This window comes from Aquarana catesbeiana, linkage group LG02 (assembly GCF_042186555.1).
Source record: "Aquarana catesbeiana isolate 2022-GZ linkage group LG02, ASM4218655v1, whole genome shotgun sequence".
NCBI lineage: Eukaryota > Metazoa > Chordata > Amphibia > Anura > Ranidae > Aquarana > Aquarana catesbeiana.
Window position 1 is genome coordinate 683,207,232 of NC_133325.1, and position 26,108 is coordinate 683,233,339.

At 44.4% G+C, this 26,108-nt stretch overlaps 2 protein-coding genes across 2 annotated transcripts in view; one reads left to right on the forward strand and one right to left on the reverse strand.

Annotated features, from left to right (window-relative positions):
* The window catches only part of KIAA0753 (KIAA0753 ortholog), a 60,954-nt gene extending 49,398 nt beyond the window's left edge, over positions 1–11,556 (reverse strand). Inside the window, exon 1 of the mRNA XM_073616742.1 lies at positions 11,359–11,556. The gene's annotated coding sequence lies outside the window, so the exon portion shown is untranslated. The remainder of the gene's footprint in view (positions 1–11,358) is intronic.
* Positions 11,557–12,292: 736 nt separating this feature from the next.
* On the forward strand, positions 12,293–22,130 carry TXNDC17 (thioredoxin domain containing 17). The gene is made up of 4 exons (XM_073616743.1): positions 12,293–12,536; positions 15,858–15,939; positions 17,263–17,338; positions 21,654–22,130. Exons 1-4 carry the CDS (start codon positions 12,392–12,394, stop codon positions 21,720–21,722), a joined length of 372 nt encoding a protein of 123 aa, XP_073472844.1. The 5' UTR covers positions 12,293–12,391; the 3' UTR covers positions 21,723–22,130.
* Positions 22,131–26,108: the final 3,978 nt, after the last annotated feature.

The window sequence follows — 26,108 nt, forward strand, 5'->3', positions numbered from 1 at the left end:
TCATTACCATATTGCGTTCTGGTCTTTAATAAGACCCCCCCAAGCTTAGGGTGGGTAACTAGGGCTGTCCTGAAAGACTACAGGAAAAGACGTTACCGGTACGTAACTTTAATTTTCCCTTTCCGTCATTTCAGGACAGCCACAATAGAGAGGATAATCGAGCACTTACCAATTAGGGTGGGACTACAGCTTGCAGAACTTTTCGCCCAAAAGCCTGCTCACCTGCCGCCACCAGGTCCACTCTGTAATGTCTAACGAAAGTGGAGTAGCTGGACCATGTCGCTGCCTTGCATATTTGCTCTGGCGTTGCTCCAGCCTTCTCTGCCTGGGAAGTTGCCACTGCTCTGATGGAGTGTGCCTTTATGCCTCTAGGGACCTCCTTCCCTGCTAAAGAATATGCCTGCCCAATAGCTAATCTAAGCCACCTGGCAATCGTGCGTCGGGACGCTCTGAGACCCTTTCTGGCCCCAGAAAGTAAAATAAATAGAGAATCAGACTTCCTTATTGTCTTAGTCATCTCTAGGTATTGTAAGATACACCTCCTTACATCTAAAAAATGAAATCTTAGTTCCCTTTCACCTGAAGGATTGGGACAAAACGAGGGTAGAACTATTTCCTGGCTTCTATGAAAGCCTGACGCCACCTTAGGCAAAAAAGCTGGATCAGTCTTAAGGACTATCCTGTCTGGCAAAATAACACAAAAAGGAGGTCTAATTGATAACGCCTCAATTTCGCTGACCCTCCTGGCAGTTGTTACTGCAACTAAAAATACTGTTTTTAGGGTAAGTTCCTTTAACAGGCACTTGTCCAATGGCTCAAAGGGACTTCCCGTAAGGCTCTGTAAAACCAGAGAAAGGTCCCACCCGGGAAAGGGAGGACCCCTGGTAGGTCTCTGTCTTGACAGTGCCTTAAAGAATCTGACCACCCATGGATTGGTAGCCAGAGACTTCTCCAGGTAAGCACTGAGTGCTGAAACCTGACTTTTAAGGGTAGCTACAGATAAACCCTTGTCCGCTCCACACTGCAGAAATTCCAACACAGCTACGGGACTCTGCACCGAGAAGGAGTTTTCTATGCACCATTTGTTGAAAAGGAGCCAGACCTTTTTGTACATCTTACGGGTCTCCTTTTTCCTACTGTTGAGGAGGGTAGAGATCAAGCTCTCTGAAAACCCCTTGGATCTTAATATACCCTCCTCAGTAGCCAGGCCGCTAATTTCCACTGCTGCACCTGTGGGCAGAGGACTGGACCCTGCGACAGAAGATCCTTTCGAGGTGGAAGGAAAAGGGGAGGTTCCGCTGCTAACTGACTGAGGATTGAAAACCATGCCCTTTTCGGCCAATGTGGAGCTACCAGAATAAGAGAGGTGCTCTCTAATTGAAACTTCCTCAGAACCGCCGGTAATAGTACCGGAGGAGGGAAGGCATAACATGTCCTGAAATGCCAACTCTGAGATAATGCGTCCACTCCCAGTGCTCCTTCCCCTGCGTTTAGGGAGAAAAAACAGGGGGTTTTCGCGTTGTCTTTTGAAGCGAAAAGATCCACTTCCGGGGGTCCCCATTTTTCGGATATGAGATGGAAGACCTCCTGGTTGAGGGCCCAATCTCCTTCCTTTAGACTCCTCCGGCTGAGAAAATCTGCGATTATATTCCTCTCCCCTCTCAGAAAAACCGCTGAGAGTGAGAGAGTGTTGGACTCGGCCCAGCTTAGAATGTCTTCTGCTAGGGCCAGCAGACTTCCGCTCCTGGTGCCTCCCTGCTTGTTTATATAGGCTACGGTGGATGAGTTGTCCGACCGTACCTGTACATGGTGGCCCTGGAGTTCCTTTTTGAAGAATCTGAGGGCTAGGCCTACTGCCCTCAGCTCTTTCCAATTGGAAGACCTCTGCAGCTCGTCGCCCTTCCATGTGCCCTGCGCTAGAAGGGATCCCAGATGTGCCCCCCAGCCCTTGCCACTTGCATCCGTGGTTAGGATCTGTGGGACTGGGATGAGCCACAGACGTCCCTGTGACAAGTTCACTTCCTTCCTCCACCACCAAAGAGATCTCTTTATTTGATGGGGAACCTGTACTAAGGTGTCTAGATCCCTCTGACTGTGGTCCCATACTCTTAGTACATATGATTGTAGGGGGCGAAAATGTAATCCTGCCCACTGCACTGCTGGAAGAGTAGAAGTTAGAAGGCCTAATGTTGACATTATGGACCTCTTGGACACCAGATGGTTGCACTGGAGGGAGAGAACTGCTCTGTCCAGTTTTAGAATTTTTTCCCTTGGAAGAAAAACTCTCGAGAGCGTAGTGTCCAGCAGGTACCCCAGGTACACAATGCGCTGTGAGGGAATGAGGCTGGACTTTTCTAAGTTCAGCAGCCACCCCAAACCTGTTAGAACCCTCTTGGTTAGATCGAGGTCTCTGATCAACTGTTCTGGGGATACTGCAAAAAGAAGCAGGTCGTCCAGATAGGCTATAACTGATACCCCCTGGAGTCGCAGGAAGGCCAACGCCTCTGCCAGTACCTTTGTGAATATGCGGGGCGAGGAGGATAGCCCGAAGGGCAGCGCTTGAAACTGCAGATGCAGTATTGTGCCCTGCAGGTCTACTGCTAAACGGAGGAACCTCTGGGAGGTTTCTGCGATAGGGACGTGTAAATATGCGTCTCTGAGATCCAGAGACACCATATAACAGTTGTGTGGTAGCAGGGCCCTGACCGTAAAGATTGACTCCATGCGGAACCTTTTGTAGCAAATTGACCTGTTTAAGGGTTTTAAATTCAGAATTAGTCTGAATTTTCCCGAGGGCTTTTTCACCACAAATACGTGGGAATAGAACCCCTCTCCTTCCTGCCCCCTTGGTACTCTGTGAACTACGTTCTGAATCTCCAGTTCCTTCAGGGCGTCCACCAAAGCTTCGGCCCTTGCTGTGCAGCTGGGAAGCTTCGTAACAAGGAACCTTTGCGGGGGTGGTCTTGAGAATTCCAAGAGATACCCCCTTCTTATGACCCCCAGGATGAATCGATTGGGTGAGAGGGTCTCCCACTGTGGAAGGAAGGCCCCCAGTCTTCCCCCCACCGTCCCTAGAGAGTCATTGATCTTTACGGGCCTTCTCAGGAGGGCGAAAAATCGCCCCTCCTCTGCCCTTGCCTCTTTGGCCCCAAGTTTTCTTCCCTTGCTTGGGAGATTCCTTGCCTTTTTTCGGACGAAACCCCTTTCTCGTCTGAGCTGGGGCTTTCCTCTTAGGCGGAAAGGACTTCTTTTTGTCCGCTGTACGGTCTAAGACCGTCTCTAAACCAGGGCCAAAGAGTAGATCACCTGTCAGGGGTATCCCGCACAATTTGACCTTGGAGGCGGTGTCCCCCGGCCAAGTTTTCAGCCAGAGCGCTCTTCTGGCCGAATTCGCCAGCGCCGCTGATCTGGCCGACATACGGACTGACTCTGCTGAGGCGTCTGCAATGTATGCGATTCCTCGCAGAATCGTGGGGAACGAGGCTAGGATAGTCTCCTTGGCTGTGCCAGCTTCAATGTGCTCCTGAATCTGGAAAAGCCAGTGCTCTAAATTGCGGGCTACGACCGTAACAGCCATTTCTGGCTTTAAGTTACCCACAGTTGAGTCCCACGTCTTTTTTAGAAGTGAGTCTATCCTTTTGTCCATGACATCCGACAAAGCCCCCATGTCCTCGAATGCCAGGTCTGTGTGTCTAGAGACCTGAGAGAAGGCGGCATCCAACTTGGGATTTTTATTCCAAATGGACGCTGGATCCTCTGAAAATGGAAACCTTCTCTTAAGGGAGCTAGAAAAGAAGGGTTTCCTCTCAGGATCCTGCCACTCCTTCTTAATCGTTTCCACCAGCACTTCATGTACTGGAAAAACTTTTCTTTTTTGATCTCCCAAGCCCTTATACATAAGGTCATGGAGAGATAGGGGTTTTTTATCCTCGTGTATCCCGAGGGTTGTATATATTGCCCCCAAGAGATCTTCCACCTCATCCAGGGACAATTTATACCTGGAGATTTTCCTGGACTCCCCGTCCTGGTCCTCCCCTTCTGATTCCTCATGGGAATCAGACGTGCCACTGTCCGGTTGCCTCTGCTCCACCCCGGAAGGGCCTGACATCTCCTCTGCCATAACTAAATTGGTAGATCTGGCAGGTGCAGAGCCCTGAGCATGAGGCGGGGTTGTGTCCTGCTGAATGGGTTTAGAGGGAAGCTTGAACGTCTCAAAAAAGGTTTTAAAAGATGAAAAGGTGGATGACAGCTCTTTCACAGAAGCTGCCAACCCAGACTGCTGTTCAGATTCCCTTTCCTTAACCAGGGAGTCTATGCACTCCTTACACAAAACTTTAGTCCATGCTTCCCCTAAACTGTCTCTACAAGAGGCACACTTCCTTTTAGAGACATGAGTGGACTTTGTTTTTTCTGTAGATTTCTGAAAATACATACAAAAAAACCATATTACTTCCAGCAAGTTTAAGTGGAAACAACCCTGGGGGTGTACCAGATCCATCTTAAGGGAACTGCGCTCACCCCCCCACCCCCTGACCACCCAGGGGGACTGCCCTCCCTCTAAGTAAGGAACCATACAAGAGGGAGAGCAAACCTTAGATAGAGAGGACCCCTCCCCAGGGAACTCTTACCTTTGGAAGGCTGGAGACAGCGTCCGAATGAGCTGCAGCATCTGCCTCAGACATGACTGCAGGTGGTTGCCTGTGTAGAGTCTCACACTGTGTACATGTGAAGCGACTCACTCCAGCCTGAGCCCGGCCCCCTATCAGCCCCGCGACCCGGAACCGGAAGTCGCGGTTCAAAGGGAAAGCGTCCGCCCCCCCGCCGGAAATGACGTCACCCGTCGTCCGGCCCGCTGGTTCCAAATTTTGCGGCCTGTATGGATACAGGGGAGAGCGGACAGTCTCCATGCTGCGGCCCTGTGGACGCGATAGGGGTCCCCCACGACCTGATGCCGCGCTCGGCAAGGAAGGGGTGGCTTCAGCTGCGGTATGTACCGCCACTCTTCATCCTGGAAGCCCCTGCTTCCCTAGGGATGATTTTCTTAGAAAGAGGCCACAGTCTCCCTGACTGCACCCGGCCTGGTTCCTCTGCACAGTGTCTCCCCACCGGAGGAAACACTAATAACTGAGGTCTGGCAGGGGAGGAGAGATTTTATGGGCTGGCGCAGTGTTTCCAGAGGAAGGGGAGGAGACTATCTCTCTATTGTGGCTGTCCTGAAATGACGGAAAGGGAAAAAGGTGTTCAAACCTGCCTGACCCTATGTGAAAAAGTAATTGCCCCCTCCCATGCTGAATCATGAATGAACTTTGATTAACCACAATATTTGGGAAAGTGGAGTTAAATTTCACTTGCCACACCCAGGCCTGATTACTGCCAGACCTGTTAAATCAAGAAATCATATAAATAGAAGCTGTATGACAAAGTGAAGCATGCTAACAGATTACAAAAAGCCACAATCTAAAAAAAAAAAACAAAAAAAAAAAAAAAAAACACCAGATTAGAAACAAAGTAATGTACATATATCGGTCTGGGAAGGGTTTCAAAGCCATTTCTAAGGCTTTGGAACTCCAGTGAACCACAGGGAGAGCTATTATCCACAAAAAATGGGGGATAACTTGGAACAGTGGTGAACCTCCCCAGGAGTTTACAAAAAATACTCCAAGAGCATGACGACGACTGATCCAGGAGGTCATAAAAGAACCCAGAACATCATCTAACGAACTGCAGGACTCACTTGCCTCAGGTAAGATCAGTGTCTATGATTCAACAATAAGAAAGAGACTGGGCAAAAATGGCATCCATGGGAGAGTTTCAAGGCCAAAGCCACTGCTGACCAAAAAGAACACAAAGGCTCATCTCACATTTACCAAAAAACATCTTAATTATCCCCAAGACATTTAGGCAAAAATTCCGTGGACTGATGAGACAAAAATGTACTTTTTGGAAGGTGTGCATCCCGTTACATCTGGCATAAAACTAATACAGCATTTCATAACAAGATCATACCAACAGTCAGACATGGTGGTGGTAGAGTGATGGTCTGGGGCTGCTTTGCAGCTTCAGGACCTGGACGACTTACCATAATTGATGGAACCATGAATTCTGAGCTCTACCTGAAAATCCTAAAGGAGAATGTCTGGTCATCAGTTCGTGACCTCAAGCTCAAGTGCACTTGGGTTATGCAGCAGGACAATGATCCAAAACACAACAGCAAGTCCACCTCCAAATGGTTCAAACAAAGCAAAATGTAGGTTTTGGAGTGGCCTAATCAAAGCTTGGACTTAAATCCAATTGAGATGCTGTAGTGGAGAGGGGTGGAGAGGATACCTGGTTTTGACTGGTACCCTTTTCCACTTCCAGCTCAGATCATCGTAGCGATGTGAGCTGGAAGTTTAGCCCCCACAGTCTTCTGGGATACATCACAGACCATCATCACTGGGACCATTCATAAGGCACAGTGCGGCTCGCGCATATACAGGAGGAAACCAGCCGCAAGATCACTTTTATCACCTGCGGGAGAGGGCACAACACCCCCCCCCCCCCCCCCCCCTGCTCTCTGGTGTCCGCTCTCCTGCTTGGTATGGAGATGAGTGAGGGGAAGATGGCCCCCTCTCCATACCATTGCAGGGCGGAAGCAACATTAAAACGTCACTTCCGCCCATAGCTCTTAACCTGGTTTCCCAACCGCCTCACGTACATTTACTGCGGCACAATGTCACCGCTGCGCGAAACCCCGTATATATACACAGGGTTTCCTGTAAGAGAAGCCTCTTAAAGGAAACACACAAATCCCTGTGCTGTCAGAGGAGAGGAGACATGTCGTTTGTTCCTAGTAAGTAGAAACAGCGATATGTCTCCTCTCCTACTCAGTCCTATCCCCATACAGTTAGAACACACTGAGGGAACACACATTTAACACCTTGATCGCCGCCTAGTGTTAACCCCTTCCCTACCAGTGTCCTTTACACAGTAATCAGTGCATTTTTATAGCGCTGATCGCTGTATAATTGTCAATGGTCCCAAAAATGTGTCAAAAGTGTCCAGTCTGCTGCAATACCGCTAAAAATCGCAGCTCACCGCCATTACTAGTGAAAAAAAAAATGCCATAAATCTTTCCCATAAATTGTAAATGCTATAACTTTTGCACAAACCAATCAATTTAAGCTTATTACGATTTTTTTTTTTTTTTTTTTTTAACCAAAAATATATAGAAGAATATATATTGACCTAAACTGATGAAGAAATTGTTTTTTTTTTTAAATATTTATTATAGCAAAAAGTAAAAAATATATTTTTCATTTTCAGGCCTCATGAAAACGCCAGTATCTTTGCAGTGATTTTTTTTTAAACTTTTTTCAGCTTTTTTCAACGTTTTTGCAATAGCGTTTTTGAGCGTTTTTGAGCGTTTTTTTTTTTTCAAAATTTTTTTTTTTTTTTTCAATGGATCAAAAAGGTTAACAAACGTTGGTTAATGACGTTTTTGAGCGTTTATCAGCGTTAGAGCGTTTTTACAGCTGAAAAACGTCTCTCAGAACCCACTGGTCCTGGGTTTTTTTTACAGCTTAACAACGCCTAGGTGGGCATGAAGCCATAGACTAACATAGACAGGCCTTTTTAAGCTGAAAAAAAGCTCAAAAAAGCAGCTGTAAAAACGTCCGTGTGCATGAGGCCTCAAAATTGTCGTTCTTTTTTTGTGTATAGCGCAGAGGTGATCAAATACCACCAAAAAAAGCTCTATTTGTGGGGGGGGAGGACGCACATCTCGTTTGGGTACAGCATTGCATTACCGCGCAATTACCAGTTAAAGCGACGCAGTGCCAAATTGTCAAAAATGCTCTGGTCAGGAAGGGGGTAAAATCTTCCAGGGCTGAAATTGTTAAAGCAACATTTTTTTTTCAAATGACATTTAATTTTTTCTTTTTTTATTGCATTTTAGTGTAAATATGAGATCTGAGGTCTTTTTGACCCCATATCTCATATTTAACCACTTCCATACCAGGCACTTTCCCCCTTTTCTACCCAGGGCAATTTTAGCTTTGAGCCCTGTCGCACTTTGAATGACAATTGCTCGGTCATGCAACACTATACCCAAAGGAAATTTTTATCATTTTCTTCCCACAAATAGAGCTTTCTTTTGGTGGTATTTGATCACCTGATGGGCACTATTAGGCGGCACTGGATAGGCAGCACTGATGAGAAGCTACTGATAGGCCTTACTGAGTGGCAATTTGATGGGGCACTGACAGGCATTACTGATGGGGCACCGATTGGCACTTTTTGGGGCACTGACAGGCGTTTATTGTGGGGACAGGCTGGCAGGTGTTGGGCACCGATTGGCAGCTGATGGGCACCTTTTGATGGGGGCTGTGCTGATAATCAATGTGCTGATTATCAGCACAGACCCCCCCCCCCCTGACAGGGAGAGCCGCCGATCAGCTCTCCCTGTCAGCATGAACCGAGGTATGCCATTTACCGGAATGGGCTACAAGACCATCGCCAAGCAGCTTGGTGAGAGGGTGACAACAGTTGGTATGTTTCTTCACAAATGGAAGAAACTCAAAATAACTGTCAATCACCCTCAGTCTGGGGCTCCATGTAAGATCTCACCTCGTGGAGTTTCAATGATCATGAGAACGGTGAGGAATCAGCCCAGAACTACACGGGAGAATCTTGTTAATGATCTCAAGGCAGCTGGGACCATAGTCACCAAAAAACAACTGGTAACACACTACGCCATGAAGGACTGAAATGCCGCAGAGCCCACAAGGTCCCCTTGCTCAAGAAAGCACATGTACAGGCCCATCAGAAGTTTTCTAATGAACATCTGAATGATTCAGAGGAGAACTGGGTGAGAGTGTTGTGGTCAGATGAGACCAAAACAGAGCTCTTTGGCATCAACTCAACTCACCATGCTTGGAGGGGGAATGACCCCCAAGAACACCATCCCCTTCGTCAAACATGGAGGTGGAAACATTATGCTTTGGGGGTGTATTTCTGCTAAGGATACAGGACAACTTCACCGCATCAAAGGGATGATGGACTGGGCCACGTACTGTCAAATATTGGGTGAGAACCTCCTTCCCTCAGCCAGGGCATTGAAAATGGGTCATGGATGGGTATTTCAGAATGACAATGACCCAAAACACACGGCCAAGGCAACAAAGGAGTGCCTCAAGAAGAAGCACATTAACCATTTGCTGACCGTCTCACGCCGATATAAGTCGGCAAAATGGCACGTCTGCGCAAAACAATGGGTACATTGCTCCCTTTGACCGCTTCCGGACTGCCTCATGCAGATATACTATGGCAGAAGGGTACATACATGCAGACTAATGTACCTGTACGTTGCCCTTTAAGAGGCGGCTTGCGGGTGCCCGCCGGGAGCTCCGTGACTGTGATCGCGGGTCCCGCGGACCTGATGTCCGTGGGGATACCCGCAATAGTCTCACGGTGAGGAAGAACGGGGAGATCCTAATGTAAACAAGTATCTCCCCGTTCTGCCTAGTGACAGAGTCACTGATCACAGCTCCCTGTAATCGGAAATGCTGATCAGTGTAGTGTCGCACACAGCCCCTCCCCCCACAGTTAGAAACACTCCCTAGGACACACTTAACCCCTACAGTGCCACCTAGAGGTTAACCCCTTTACTGCCAGTGACATTTTTACAGTAATCAATGCAATTTTTTAGCATTGATCGCTGTATTAATGCCAATGGTCCCAAAAATGTGTCAAAATTGTCCGAAGTGTCCGCCATAATGTCAGTCATGATAAAAAAAAAAAAAAATCGCTGATCGCTGCCAAAATATTAATAAAAATGCCATAAAACTATCCCCTATTTTGTAGACGCTATAACTTTTGCGCAAACCAATCAACGCTTATTGCTACTTTTTTTTTTTTTTTTTTACCCAAAATATGTATAAGAACACGTATCGGCTAAACTGAGGGAAAAAAATGTTTTTTTATATATTTTTGGGGATATTTATCATAGCAAAAAGTAAAAAATAATACGTTTTTTTTTTAAATTGTCGCTCTATTTTTGTTTATAGCGCAAAAAATAAAAACCGCAGAGGTGATCAAATACCACCATAAGAAAGCTCTATTTGTGGGGAAAAAAGGATGTCAATATTGTTTGGGAGCCACGTCCCACGACCGCGCAATTGTCAGTTAAAGCGACGCAGTGCCGATCACAAAAAGTACTCTGGTCTTTGGCCAGCAAAATGGTCCAGGGCTTAAAGCGGGGTTCCACCCAAATTTTGAACAATTTCTGTATGTATTCTCTTCCTTGCCTAGATGCTGACATGCCGTTTAAAAAAATTTAAATCGCCGTAATTACCTTTTATTTTTCTATTCTTCTTTGCACTTCCTGATTCTCCTCCCGTGGGAGTAGGCATGTTTCTAGCCTCTCCCAGACTCCTGGGAGCTAGTCTCAGGCTTCCCAGGATGCCACTGAGCATGTGCGGGAACGAGCGGTGAATGCTGGGAGCACAGCATGCACCACATCCAGGAAATAAATGCTTGTGGGCTTCAAATGCCCACAATGAAGATGGAAACCGCCTGCAGTGAATAATATAAGTTATTCTTTCCGACAAAATCTGACACAGGCGGACATATTACACACAATATGTGAGTATGTAATGCTGAGAAGAAAAGTTTGTGAATGAACTAAAAAAAAACAAAAAAAAAAAAACGATAGATAGGTGGACCCCCGCTTTAAGTGGTTAAGAGCCACCGGAGGGGCGCGCCGGCGGCACAGCAGGGAACCCGATGTGTATGGCCAGCCTGCGGGCGTGATCGCGGGCACAAGAGCCATCACAGGGATTTGTGTGTGCCCGGTATTGAAGGGGTGACAATTAATTTCCTTGTCTGTGGGCAAACATACAAAATCAGCAGGGGGATGAAATCCTTTTGCCCCTCACTGTCTGCTCTGAAGACCGATGGCGGGTGGAGAAGCACATTCGGCACGGCGCTGCGGCTCAGCTTCACATGAAGATCACACAGGTGGCAGGAGCTGGCGGGCATGTCGAGTCCACCAATCACATAGCTGCGATTGACAGGTTGCCGGCCCAGGGTTTAGGAGATATTCATTTTACCTACAGGAAAGCTTTATTATAAACTTATCTGTGGGTAAAAATAAAACCGCTGAGCTGATGGTACATCCAATGTTGTAGTTGTGTGCACTACACTCCTCACAAGGAGGTCCTTTTATACAATATTCAACACAAATACAGAGGAATGGAGGGAACAGATGGAGGGAGATATGGACACAGTACAGTCCTCCATCACATAGCTGTGACTACAGTAGTGCCAATTAGACGCTCAGTCCCCCCCGTATGTGTCACCTCCACATCAGCCTATTACCTGAATCCCCGCCGTCTCCTTCCTTGTCTTCCTCACCTCAGCCAACCGCTAAATCCGGCGTCATGACAACCGGCAGCCACTACGGGCCCACCAATGGACCAAACCTGCTGTAACTCCTCTGCACATGCGCAAGGTGACCGCAGATGTTTCATCAGATTTGGCGACCCGTCAGACTGTGTAACGAAAGTGACGTTACGTCGCCGCCATCTTTCTACACCCCGCACTCCTCCTCAGTAAGGATACACTGAGAAGGGGGAAAGCGGACATCTTGTTACACCCACGGGAGTTTTGCATTCTACACCTATTTTTAACTGTAAACTGAGGCTATATAGTGAAATACAGTACATAGAACTCCGTTTGACAGTTTAGATGTCGAATTAAAAATTAAAAGCAGCGAAATTCTGTCAGATTAGCAAAGCTGTGAGATCAACAGGCTTGCCGCTGCTTTTAAAATTAAACATCTAACCAGTCAGACGGATTTCTAACTACTGTATTTCACTATATAAACTCACTGTACTGTTAAAAATTCGTGTAAAATGCAAAACTCCGGTGGGTGTAACAAGATGTCCGCGTTCCCCCTTCTCACTGTACCCTTCCTGTGGATGAGTGCGGGGTGTAGCAAGATGGCGGCGACAAAACGTCACTTCTGTTACACATTCTGACGGGTCGCCGAATCTGATGAAACACCGCTGTACACGCGTAAGGTGACCGCCGACCTGGGAAAAAAGGCTGGCTAAATGTGTCACCTTTTAGGTGATTTTAGTACGCGTTCAACTAGCGTGTACCTAACTAAAGATGGCCGTCTGCGCTTCAATCAGTTAGTATAGCTTTACAAAACATACAAATATATATGACACATACTGTAGCTATTACCTGCAAAAAATCAGGTAAAGCTGATTATTTGATGTTTTGTTGTGATTAAAAAAATCTGCACGTGATACGTGATGGCCCCGCCCATTTAGGTGTAGGGAGTCCGTGGTATGAAGCGGCTTCCAGCTGAGCTGTGATAGAATAGTTCCCGGTCAGTACAGCCATGGCTTCCCACACGGAGGTGAAGGTGCACGGCTATGAGGAGTACTGCAGGGAGGTGGAGACTTACCGGGGGAGGACGGTGTTCGCTCTGTTCTGTGGGGATAAGAATGAGGAGGGAGTGAGTTGGTGCCCGGACTGTGTTAAAGGTACTGTACCCTCCATAGAATTTCTGCCATTTTATGGGCATATAAAGACAGTACTGAGTGTAATTCCAATATTGGTGTGCGCAGCCTATTGTATGATTAGGGTGTGCACCCCAAGGCTCCAAAACACGTGTGTGTCTACATATATGTCACCTCGGCACATTGATCTCCCTGCCGGTGTTCTATGGGATAGTGCCCGCTATCGAGAAGTGCCCGCTATCGAGAAGTGCCCGGGACAAGCGGCGCATGCACCCGTAGGGAGCAGCACAACAGCTGATATTTTTTATGATCAGTTGTTGATACGGCGCCTGTGCAGAATTGCTGACCGGGGACATTTTTGTGTCAGATTGTGCCATACGCTGGCGAGGAGTGTTCATGACCGTGAGGGACGGATTAGTACATGATGGGCAGTGCTGCTAAACACATATTTTTCTGATAGAAAATCCGCCCTTCAGTTGACTAAACACCCCCCCCCCCCCCCCCGCAGGCGTCCAGGAAGAAAAGCAGAAAAATGTGTTTTGCAGCACTGCCCATCATTGAATAATCCGCCCCCATCATGTACTAATCCGCCCCTCACAGACATGAACACTCCTCGCCAGCACGAGGCACAATCTGACAGAAAAATATTCTTCCGTTGGCTAACGTGCGCCGTCACAACAGCCGATTGTAAAATCAGCTGTTGTGCTGTGCATGCGCCGTTCTTCCCGGGCACATCTCGATAGCGGGCACTATCTGATAGAACACGGGCACAGTGAAAGAAAAGTGTGTAAACTGATAAGGGAGATCTTTCCCATCTCTCTGCCAGCACACAGAGTGATAATGTGCACAAGGTGATTAGGGTGTGTCCAGGCACATCCAGCACACCCTGTGCACACGCCTATGTCAGGGCCGTGTACTGTGATGTCTTCACCATGTACACCCGTCTTCAGGGTCTAATCTTCAACATCTAGACCTGACCTGGAAATACACTGATCTGCCAGGGCCTGAGAGTGACCGAAGCTTGTCTAGTGACTAGCAGTGTGGTACAATTTACTGTTTTAACCACTTCCCACCCAGGTTAATTCTGACATTTCTCTCCTACAAGTAGACGGATAAAACTGAGTACTGTCCGTGATACATATAATTTTTCATGGACAAGCTGTTGGGGTGTGTCCCCTTCTTCAAGGTCCAAGCAGTACTGATTCACAAAAGTTTTTAGCAGAAGGTCTCCTACAAGTAAAGTATTTTATTTTCCTTTTTGACTTGGGAATATATATATATATATATATATATATATATATATATAATTTTTTTTTTTTTTTTTTGCAGGCACCCTAGAGAATACACAGTTATTGCAATTTTTGATGTGTCATGGTATATGCACTTCCCTTTTTTTTCTTCTTCTTCTTTGTATTTTTTCCAAAAAAAAAAACTTAAACCTCTTGCCAACCAGCTGCTGCAGTTACACTGCGGCAAGTTGGCTAGGCTGCGAGAATCACTGTAGGTGTACATCGGTTCGTGCACAAGGTTCTGTGGGTGTGTGCTGATTGGCCATCAGGGGAGCCAATCAGGAAGTCCGGTGGACACTATGTCCGCCCGCGACCATTTCCCACAGAGCCAGAGTGGGGATCTGCCAAAGTAAACAAGGCAGATCTCTGTTCTGACGAGATCACACAGATCCTGTCTTTCTGCTATGCAGGAAGATGGATCTGTGTGGTGTCCCAGGCAGGCCGCCACCCCCCCCCCCTTATCCCTACAGTTAGAAACACATTGAGGGAACACAGTTAACCCTTTGATCGCCCCTGATGTTAACCCCTTCCCTGCCAGTGTCATTAGTACAATGTCAGTGCATATTTTTAGCACTGATTACTGTAATAATGTCACTGGTTCCCAAAAAAGTGTCAAAAATGTCAGCTAGGTGTCCGATCTGTCCACCGCAATGTCGCAGTCCCACTACCAGTTTAGTGTCACATAGGAGGTCGGGAGCTAGAATTATTGCTCTCGCTATAACGTTTGCTGCAATATCTCACATGTATGGTGCAAACACCATTTATATATTTTTGCGCGACCTACATTTGCGTTCAGTTCTGTGTGCCAGGACGAGGGCGCTTAAAATTTTTTTTTTTTTTTTTACACACTGTCCCTTTTTTTTAATTTTTTTTTTTTTTATTACTTTTATTCCCATCACAAGAAAGGTAAACATCCCTTATGATAGAAGTAAGGCATGACAGGTCCTCTTTATGGAAACATTTGAGGTCTAGAAGAGTGCAAAAAGCAGCGGTGTGGCCCTTGATTTGTGCAGAGTACAAATCTGACAGCTGCTGCACCATTTACAACCACCAGCAAGAATCTACTGATCTTCGTCAGCAGCCTCACACAATCAGCTGTCTGAATGTAGCGTTTGGTTTATAGAATACAGCCAGATGTTATGCAGCATATAAACAATCCACGTCAACATCAGACATTGCTCCCTTTATGGTGAAGAATGTATCAAAGTTCCCTTCATTATTCAGAGATCACCCAGATTAATCATTAGAGCAGAGCTGAGTGGTGTTCTTGCTGCTGAAACACATCAGTTTTGCAGTGAACAGAATTACTTTTAAAGAGTATTTAAACACAAAAACAAAATTGTAATACAAAGCAGTTTACCAGTGGTGGCCGTATTTTGTTTTTTGTTTTTTCCGGCCTATTACATTTTTGGCAAGTACTGAAAAATACCTGTTGATCTTACTAGATATCCAGTGTGTACCTTCTTTTTCACTGAACTGAAATCTCGAACAATGCCATACGCTTTCCCTTTTCATGCTGTCCCTTTTCATCCGATCTTCCCATAGAGAACAGCGGGGCTGTGATAGGTCCGTCCCTGCACAGTGAGCAAAGACAGACCTGTCATCTGCCTGCTCAGTGGGGATCAACGGAGCGATCGGCTGAGCGGATCCACCCTGTGTGAAAGGGGCCTTGTTCAGCGCTGAGCAGCGTTAAACATTGCCGGCTGCGCTTATTTATTTATTTATGACCGCTGTGAGCAGGAAATTACTTTGCACTTGTTGCATGAATGAATCATGGAAATGCTGGTTTAAGATCGTGTGGGGGTTGACTCGAGACTGCAATCTTTTAACAATTAATTGTGCAGCTCTATTAAGCTGCAATGCAATACACTTTTATTTTGAGGTTTAGACGCACTTTAAAGAACATTAAAGTCTTCATTTCTGTTCTGTCTTGTTAGCAATGCATATCAAAACTAGTTCCTATTGTAAATATATGTAATGGTTACATTCTACAACTATTCAAATATTATTAGATCATATTTCTCATCCTGTGTACATTTTATTTCTTTTGCTGTAGCTGAACCAGTCATTCGTGGGGAAATGAAGCACCTCCCAGAAGGCTCAGTCTTCATATACTGCTTAGTTGGAGAGAGACAATAGTAAGTCTAAGGCTCCACACACACTTTACAATGAGACTGTACAATCTCGGTACTGTCAACTTTAGATCTAATGAAACTATTCAGTATTCCAGCAGAGTTCATGCAGTGGAGCAAACAATTGATCTGAGATCTTAGAGTTGTCTGTCCCCAAGAAAAATTACTCCTGGCAGATATACTTCATGATAAAGGAGACCCATCAAGTTGCACTTGCAACAGTTTTTTTTGTGAACCTTTATAGAGGGCGTCACTTAGTGCATATTTTGAGGGTTGGACTGTTTTAAAAAGGCAGCTTAGGGTCACAGACTTAGAGCGGAGCTCCACCCAAAAGGGGAAGCTCCACTTGTTCGCAACCCCACCCCCTCCACTGCCACATTTGGCTTTGTTTGTTTTTTTGTTTTTTTGTTTTTTTTGGAAGGGGGGGGGGGAGCCAGGTACCTGATTTTGACAGGCACCCGCTCCCACTTTTGGGAAAGATCGCTGCTCAGCAATCTGTGACATTTCTGACCCCCTCCCACTGACGGCAGGGCCATTCAGGGAAACTGACAGATGTGATATTTTGAAAGGAAATGAAAAGATAAAGTGAGAGGCTAAAAACAGAAGCCTGGCATGAAAGTGTAATGCCGCGTACACGATCAGAAATTCTGTCAGAAAAAACTTGGATGGTTTTTCCGAAGGAATTCTGCTCAAGCTTGCCTTGCATACACCAGTCACACAAAAGTTCTCTGAGCTTTCGACCGTCAAGAACGCGGTGAAGTACAACACTACGACGAGCCGAGAAAATGAAGCTCAATGCTTCTGAGCATACGTCAAATTTGTTTCCGAGCATGCGTGTTTTTTTTGCACGTCCAAATTGCATACAGACTAACGCATTTTCGGATGGGAACTTTTTCCGACCGAAAAATAGAGAACCTGCTCTCAATCTTTTTCTGGCTGGAATTCTACCAGAAAAAGTCCGATGTAGCATACACACGGTTGGAATTTCTGACCAAAAGCTCTCATCCGACTTTTGCTGGCAGAATTTCTGATCGTGTGTACGGGGCATTAGTGCAAAAGTATGCTGCGGAATACCACTTTTTGCATGGAGGGCTATTCACACTTTTAAGACTGGCATATACATGCAGATCAATGTATTCAGCATTACCTCCTTCCAGGTCAGTGACTTCTGAAGTATTGAAGCCTCCAAATCAGTTACAGGCAACTATCATTTTTAAAATGAGCGTTCAGCAGTTTTTTAATGTTACCTGCAACATGCAAGTTGTTGTTGTGCCTTTGTGTTGTAAGTCCTTGTCCATAATTAATGTACTGCCTGTTTCTTTATTGTAGCTGGAAGGATCCAAATAATGATTTTAAAAAAATCCTAAAACTTACTGGTGTTCCCTCTCTCCTTAAAGTTGGAACGGTAAGCTTGTTCTCATTCATTTTTTATTTTATTTTTTATTTCTACATTAGAACAGCAGAAAGCATTTTGCCAACATGCTCCCCTCCCTCCTTTTTTTTTTTTTTTTTTTTTTTTTTTTTTTTTTTAAGTAATGCCCATTAACATGTTGATTTGATAGTGTGATGCAAGCTAAGCAGAAGACACAGCCTGCAATTGTACAAATATGCCTATACACTATTGTCAAAGGTTTTGTGACGCCTGCCTTTACATGACCCTTTAATGGCATCTTAGTCCGTAGGGTTCAATATTGAGTTGGCCCACCCTTTGCAGCTTTAATCGCTTCAACTCTTCTGGGAAGATTGTCCACAAGGTTTAGGCGTGTGTCTGTGGGAATGTTAGACTATTCTTCCAGAAGCACATTTGCGAGGTCAGGATGTTGGACGAGAAGGCCTGGGTTGCAGTCTCCACTCTATTCATCCCAAAGGTGTTATTTTGGGTTGAGGTCAGGACTCTGTGCAGGTCAGTCACGTTCCTCCACCCCCAAACTCGTTCAACCATGTCTTCATGGACCTTGCTTTGTGCACTGGTGAGCAGTCATGTTGGAACAGGAAGGGGTCATCACCAAACTGTTCCCACAAAGTTAGGAGCATGAAATTGTCCAAAATATCTTGGTATGCTGACACCTTAAGAGCTCCCTTCCCTGGAACTAAGGGGCCAAGCCCAACCCCTGAAAAACAACCCCACACCATAATCCCCCCTCCATCAAATGACTTGGACCCGTGCACAAAGCAATCTCCATAAAGACATGGTGAGCGAGTTTGGGGTGGAGGAACTTGACTGGCCTGCAGAGAGTCCTGACCTCAATCGATAGAACACGTTTGGCATGAATTGCGAGCCAGGTCTTCTCGTCCACATTAGTGCCTGACCTCACAAATGCACTTCTAGAAGAATGGTCAAACATTCCCATAGACACACTCCTAAACCTTGTGGACAGCCTTCCCAGAAGAGTTGAAGCTGTTTAGCTGCAAAAGGTGGGCCAACTCAATATTGACTGGGATGCCATTATAGTTCACGTGTGTATAAAAAAGGCAGGCGTCCCAATATTTTTGGTAATATAGTGTATATTAAAAAAAGCAGTCTGAGACAATCAGTGAAAACAATCAGTAAGCTACTGAAACCACAAGGAAATATTAGAGCTGTGCCAAAGTCAGGAGGTCCTCACGTGTAGGATAGGTGGGTCTTCTTCATGAACCTGAAGTCTGTGCAACATCCTGCCAGTTTTCTTGGTATACCAGCACCGAGCCTTTTTTTTTTTTTTTTTTTTTTTTTTTAGAACACCCAAATAAAAAAAAAAAAAAAATATATATATATATATACACATACACATACACATACACATACACATACACACACACACACAGTGGCTTGCGAAAGTATTCAGCCCCCTTGAACTTTTCAACCTTTTGCCACATTTCAGGCTTCAAATATAAAGATATAAAATTTTTATTTTTTGTGAAGAATCACCAACAAGTGGGACACAATTGTGAAGTGGAACAAAATCTTTTGGATTTTTGAAACTTTTTTAACAAAAAAATGAAAAGTGGGGCGTGCAAAATTATTCGGCCCCCTTGCGTTAATACTTTGTAGAGCCACCTTTTGCTGCGATTACAGCTGCAAGTCGCTTGGGGTATGTCTCTATCAGTTTTGCACTGAAATTCTTGCCCATTCTTCCTTGCAAAACAGCTCGAGCTCAGTGAGGTTGGATGGAGAGCGTTTGTGAACAGCAGTTTTCAGCTCTTTCCACAGATTCTCGATTGGATTCAGGTCTGGACTTTGACTTGGCCATTCTAACACCTGGATACGTTTATTTGTGAACCATTCCTTTGTAGATTTTGCTGTATTTTTGGGATCATTGTCTTGTTGGAAGATAAATCTCCATCCCAGTTTCAGGTCTTTTGCAGACTCCAACAGGTTTTCATCCAGAATGGTCCTGTATTTGGCTGCATCCATCTTCCCCTCAATTTTAACCATCTTCCCTGTCCCTGCTGAAGAAAAGCAGGCCCAAACCATGATGCTGCCACCACCATGTTTGACAGTGGGGATGGTGCGTTGAGTGTGATGAGCTGTGTTGCTTTTACGCCAAACATATCGTTTTGCATTGTGGCCAAAAAGTTCGATTTTGGTTTTATCGGACCAGAGCACCTTCTTCCACATGTTTGGTGTGTCTCCCAGGTGGCTTGTGGCAAACTTTAGACGAGACTTTTTATGGATATCTTTGAGAAATGGCTTTCTTCTTGCCACTCTTCCATAAAGGCCAGATTTGTGCAGTGTACGACTGATTGTTGTCCTATGGACAGACTCTCCCACCTCAGCTGTAGTTCTCTGCAGTTCATCCAGAGTGATCATGGGCCTCTTGGCTGCATCTCTGATCAGTCTTCTCCTTGTCTGAGCTGAAAGTTTAGAGGGACAGCCAGGTCTTGGTAGATTTGCAGTGGTCTGATACTCCTTCCATTTCAAAATGATCGCTTGCACAGTGCTCCTTGGGATGTTTAAAGCTTGGGAAATCTTTTTGTATCCAAATCCGGCTTTAAACTTCTCCACAACAGTATTACGGACCTGCCTGGTGTGTTCCTTGGTCTTCATGATGCTCTCTGCGCTTTCAACAGAACCCTGAGACTATCACAGAGAAGGTGCATTTATACAGAGACTTGATTACACACAGGTGGATTCTATTTATCACCATCAGTCATTTAGGACAACATTGGATCATTCAGAGATCCTCGCTGAACTTCTGGAGTGAGTTTGCTGCACTGAAAGTAAAGGGGCCGAATTTTGCACGCACCACTTTTCAGTTTTTTAATTGCTAAAAAAGTTTAAAATATCCAATAGATTTCGTTCCACTTCACAATTGTGTCCCACTTGTTGGTGATTCTTCACAAAAAATTAAAATTTTATATCTTTATGTTTGAAGCCTGAAATGTGGCAAAAGGTTGAAAAGTTCAAGGGGGCCGAATACTTTCTCAAGCCACTATATATATATATATATATATATATATATATATATATATATATATATATATATATATATATATATATATATATATATATATATATATATATATATTCCCCAATACCCTAAAGAATAAAATGGCGGTTGTTGCAATACTTTGTCACATCGTATTTGCGCAGCGGTCTTACAAGTGCGTTTTTTTTGGATAAAATACTTTGTTAAATTAAAAAATAAGACAACAGTAAAGTTAGCCTAATATTTTTTTTTTTTTTTTTTTTTCTATATTGTGAAAGATAATGTTACACCACGTAAAATGATGGCCAACATGTCATGCTTCAAAATTGCGCCCGCTCGTGGAATGGTGACAAACTTTTACCCTTAATCTCTTTAGGCGACGTTTAAAAAATTCAACAGGTTGCATGTTTTGCGTTGCAGAGGAGGTCTAGGGCTAGAATTATTGCTCCCAATCTACCGATTGCAGCGATACCTCACATGTGTGTTTGTTTGAACACTGTTTTCATCACATATGCGTTCGCTGCCGGATGGGGCGCGTCTAAAAAATGTTTTGTTTTGTTTTTATTTTATCTTTTTTATTTTTACACTGTTCTTTTATAAAAAAAAAAAGTCACTTTTATTCCTATTACAAGGAATGTAAACATCCCTTGGAATAGGAAAAAAAAGCATGACAGGACCTCTTTAAATATGAGATCTGGGGTCAAAAAGACCTCAGATCTCATATTTACACTAAAATGCAACAAATAATAATAATAAAAATAAGAAAATTAAATGTCATTTAAAAAAATAAAAATGTTGCTTTAAGAGCTATGAACGAAAGTGTAGTTTTGACATCGCTTCTGCCCTGCAATGGTATGGAGACGGGTGGGGGTCATCTTCCCTTCACTCATCTCCATACCAAGCCAGGGAGAGGACCCAATCGCTACTGACTACTCCGGTAAGCGTCAGAAGGCACCAGAGAGCGGTGGAGGTGGGCCATCTCCCGCCACCGATAAAAGCGATCTTGCGCCGAATTCGCCGCTGAGACCACTTTTATCTGAAACCGGACTGCTCACTGAAGGATACCGGGGTTATGGCAGCTAGCTGCTGCCATAACAATGATATCCCTCTTCAAAGTGCTGATGTATATTAGCGTGCAAAAGTGGTTACATTTTATACTTTCAATGTAGCTCAGATTAAAAAACAGATCAAATAAGGCATGCAAATGAATTCCAACCTTTTGTGAATTATACTGTTTTTAGTATGGGTTTTGTCCGTTTGTTTTCTCTGCTGCTGTTCTGTGTTGTGCTGATCTCTTAACTCTTTTTCCAGGCACAGAAACTGACAGAAGAAGAATGCTTTAAACCCGACCTAATCCAGATGCTGTTTTCAGATGAATAAATTTTTGCAAAGTGGGTGTTTGGGAAACTATTTGATAACCTTATAGTGGGAATGTATTCAAGTAAAACCATTGTGTGCTTTACCAAGGATGAAGTACACTGGTTCTTTCACTGCATACATTTTAGGCCTCATGCCAATTAATTCTGCGTCAGCGTTTACCCATGTGTGTGCTTATGTCACTTCTCCATGAACGCACCACTTCAGAGAGAAGCACCATGTGCACATATGCGGGTAAACACTAATGCAAAAGATTTCAGCATTTACCCAAGTGCGGCCGCATACAGCTATTCATTTGTATTGGTTGCTGTACTCCCCGTGTGTGCTGTACATTCTGTCTAGGTTATTTGAAAAAAAGCGAATACTTAAAATATTTTTTTCTCCATACATAAAGTTTAATTAAAGTTTAAACTCTATTTGCTTTATTAATCTGAATCAAAATCTGAAGTAAAAAAAAACAATGGGTTTTTAAGCTTGTATAGGTTGTTGCTGAGCATACCATGTACTAGAAGGCAAATACAAGGAACAAAAATGGGGATGTGTCAGTCAGTACCTGTTGTGGCATTGAGAATCCATGTGCTGACTATTGTTAGTAAAACATTCAAAATATATTCAAAATCTTTTTTTTTTTTTTTGTTTTTTTTTTTTTTATGCGCTTTACACTTCCTTGCACACCAGTACTGACCGGAAGAGGGAGGGCAGCACTGTGAGACGATCAGTGGAGGGGATGGTGTGCTGCAGCTTACTGTCCAATCGGGAGGGTGGGGAAACTATTTACTGCCTCATTTTACTACAGTTATCCATAAGCTAGGTTCGTACTGCTAACATGATTTCATGGGTAGGGAAAGGTGTCGGGCTTTTGATATAGAAAATGTGGCACTCTGGAGTTTATTGCCGGTTGTGGGCAAAAAACAAAATATAAATATATATTCTTCTCTCTAGCCCCAATTTTTTTTGTAAAATACGAAACATGTTGTTACGCTGAGTAAATACCTACCTAACATGTCACGCTCTAAAACTGTGTGTGCTCGTTTAATTGCAACAAACTATAGTACTTAAAAAAAAAAAAATCTCCATAGGCGACACTTTAAAAAAGTTACCTGTTTGGAGTTACAGAGGAGGTCTACCGCTGGAATTCTTGCTCTCTAACATTCACGGCGATACCTCATATGTGTAGTGCGTGAATTACGTATGCGTTCTCTTTTTTTTTTTTTTTGATCCCTTTCATTCCTATTACAAGGAACGTAAACATCTCTTGTAATTGAAAAATGAGGAAAGGTCCTCCTTTTATGGAGAGTTCTGGGGTCAAAAAGACTTTTTTTTTTTTTTTTGATCTTTTACTTAAAAATAAATAAATGTGTTTACTTCCGCCCTAGATGTCGCTCTGGTCTCCCAAAGCCTTAGAGGCAATCGGACGATCTGGGCTCTGATTGCCTCTGTGACTGCACCGTCGGATCATTTCTCAGGCATACCAGTAAAAATGGGGCGAGAGAGTGAATATGTCCCACTTCTGAAAGCAAACCATCGGCTAATCATCAGCTCGGACCTCTTTCATGAGAAAACCAGCCACCGGTGGGAAGGAAAAAAAAAAAGTTTGGGGTTATGGCTGGGAGGAAAGCTCTCAGCCATAACCCAGGTAAACGGCTTCCAAACCACAGCGTGTGTGTGTGTATATAATTTTTTTTTTTATATATATCTATATCTATCTCTCACACGCGTCCAAACCATTTGGTAGAGGGGGGGGAATTAAGGTGTGGGGTTGGGCTTGGCCCCTAATGCCTTGTTTCCACTGAGCGGATCGGGTCGGTACAGTTTGAATGGCCTAGAATGGTCCGTTCTATTCTGGTGAGCGTTTCCACTGCAAGTGGGACCACAAGGGGCCATACAGGGTTTTGAAAAAATGCCTCAGCATAGCACAGCAGAGGGTTTTCTGTCAGCCAATCAGTGGAATGTATCGTAGCTCCGCCCTAACCGAACCGTTCCATTTTCTATGGCCCCACATCTGAAGCAGGACCCTGAATGGAACGGTTCGGTTGTATGGGCCGCTTTCATAATGGAAACACCCAAAATAGCGTACCGTACCGAACCGATCCGCTCAGTGGAAACAAGGCATTCGTTCCATTTGAAGAGAACGCTTAAGGCATCGGCTTACCAAGACAATTTCATGATCCCAATTTTGTGGGATCAGTTTTTGGGGATGCCACTTCCTGTTCCAACATTGCGCACCAATGCACGAAGCAAGGTCTATAAAGACATGGATGAGCGAGTTTGGGGTGGAGGAACTTAACTGGGCCTGCATAGAGTCCTGACCTCAACCTGATAGAACGCCTTTGGGATAAATTAAAGCGGAGACTGAGAGCCAGTCCCTCTCGTCCAACATCAGTGCCTGACCTCACAAATGCGCTTCTGGAAGAATGGTCAAACATTCCCATACACACACTCCTAAACCTTGTGGACAGCCTTCCCAGAAGAGTTGAAGCTATTCTAGCTGCAACAGTTTGGCCAACTCAATATTGAACCCTATGGACTAAGGCTTGGATGCAATTAAAGTTCATGTTCGTGTAAAGGAAGTCGTCCCAATAATTTTGACAACATAGCGTGTGTGTATGTATATATATATATATATATATATATACACTGATTTGGTAAAGAAGAAAAAAAGCAGAAGATACCACTGTCTTCTGCAATTACAGGACTACAGAGTACTTTGGTACTTAATATTTTTTTTTTTTTCCCCATTTAGTTATAACCTTCAACATACGATCACAACAAACCTAGCCTTTAAAGGTACTTTGAGATCTAGCTTCTCCCCTTCCCACCCATCCTCTAACCTAAAACAAACTAAACCCTTGACCAAGACAATAGCTTTAAGTGCTGGTTCACACTGGGGTGACATGTCAGGCGACTTAGCCGCCTGCCAAGTCGTGCTCCATGCAGTGCAATGGAACTGTTCTAATGGGAGCGACTCAGGTCGCTCCAACTTAGAAAAAGGTTCCTGTACTACTTGTACTACTAATGGGGGCGACTTGCATTGACTTCTATTAACCACTTAAGGATCGCCCGCTGTTGTTATACGTCGTTACTTTGATGTTAAATACCATTATGGCGGCAGCTAGCTGCCATAAACGCGATATATGTAAAAATGGCTGGCGGTCCTCTTTCAGATAAGTGGTCTCAGCAGCAGATTTTTCGCGACATCACTTTTATCGAGTGTGGGCGAGGGGCACCGGTTGTCTCCGCCGCTTACCGGAGCCATCGGTAGCAACAAAGACGATCGCGTCCGCTCCCCTCGCTTCCTGGATGCCGAGTGAGGGAAAGATGGCCCCCGCTCGGCTCCATAGCATTGGAGGGTGGAAGCGATGTCAAACGTCGCTTCCGCCAAATGCTCCCATTGGGAAACTTTTTTTTTTATTATTATTGCAGTTTAGTGTAAATGAGAGATCTGAGGTCTTTTTGACACCATATCTCATATTTAAGAGGTCCTGTCATGCTTTTTTTCTATTACAAGGAATTTTTACATTCCTTGTAATAGGAATAAAAGTGACTCAAACATTTTTTTAAAAAAAAAAAGGACAGTGTTAAAATAAATAACTATTACTAATAATAATAATGTACTTGGCGTAACATTCTTTCACAATATAAAAAAATTGGGCTAACTTTACTGTTGTCTTATTTTGTGTGTCAAAAATGTATTTTTTCCAAAATACAGTGAGACAAAGTATTGCAACGACCGCCATTTTATTCTCTAGCGTCTTAGATGTTTGGGGGTTCCAAGTAATTTTCTAGCAAAAAAAAAAAAAAAGACTTAACTTGTAAACACGGAGTCTGAAAAATAGGTCCAGTCCTTAAGTGGTTAAAGAAGTCATTTGCAAGCTGTGCTGTGGTCGCGCTGTGCGGGCTGGCTTCAGAGTTCACCTTAAAACAAATAATTAAAGTGGAGGGCCACCCTGAAAAAAAAAAAAAAAAAAAAAATCTCCAAAAATCCTAAAAAAAAAAAAAAAAAGTAAAAAAACATTTTGAAAAAAAAAAAAAGTTAAACTTACCGTATTTATCGGCATATAACACGCACTTTTTTCCCCTGAAAATCATGGGTGCGTGTTATAGGCCGATTCCTGACAATTTTGTGTGATCGGAGCGATCGCCGCCGACATACACAGCCGTGTGTAAATTCAAATATGGCGCCGAGACTGCAGGGACTCGGCGGAGCCGAGATACACAAACCTGAGAGTCCTCGGCTTTTCTCTGTGCCGCTTACAGTCCCGCCATTGGACCTGTGTGATGTCCATCATAGAGCGGGACTGTAAGCGACGCTGAGAAAAGCCGAGGACACTCGGGTATGTGTATCTCGGCTCCGCCGAGTCCCTGCAGTCTCAGTGCCATATTTGAATT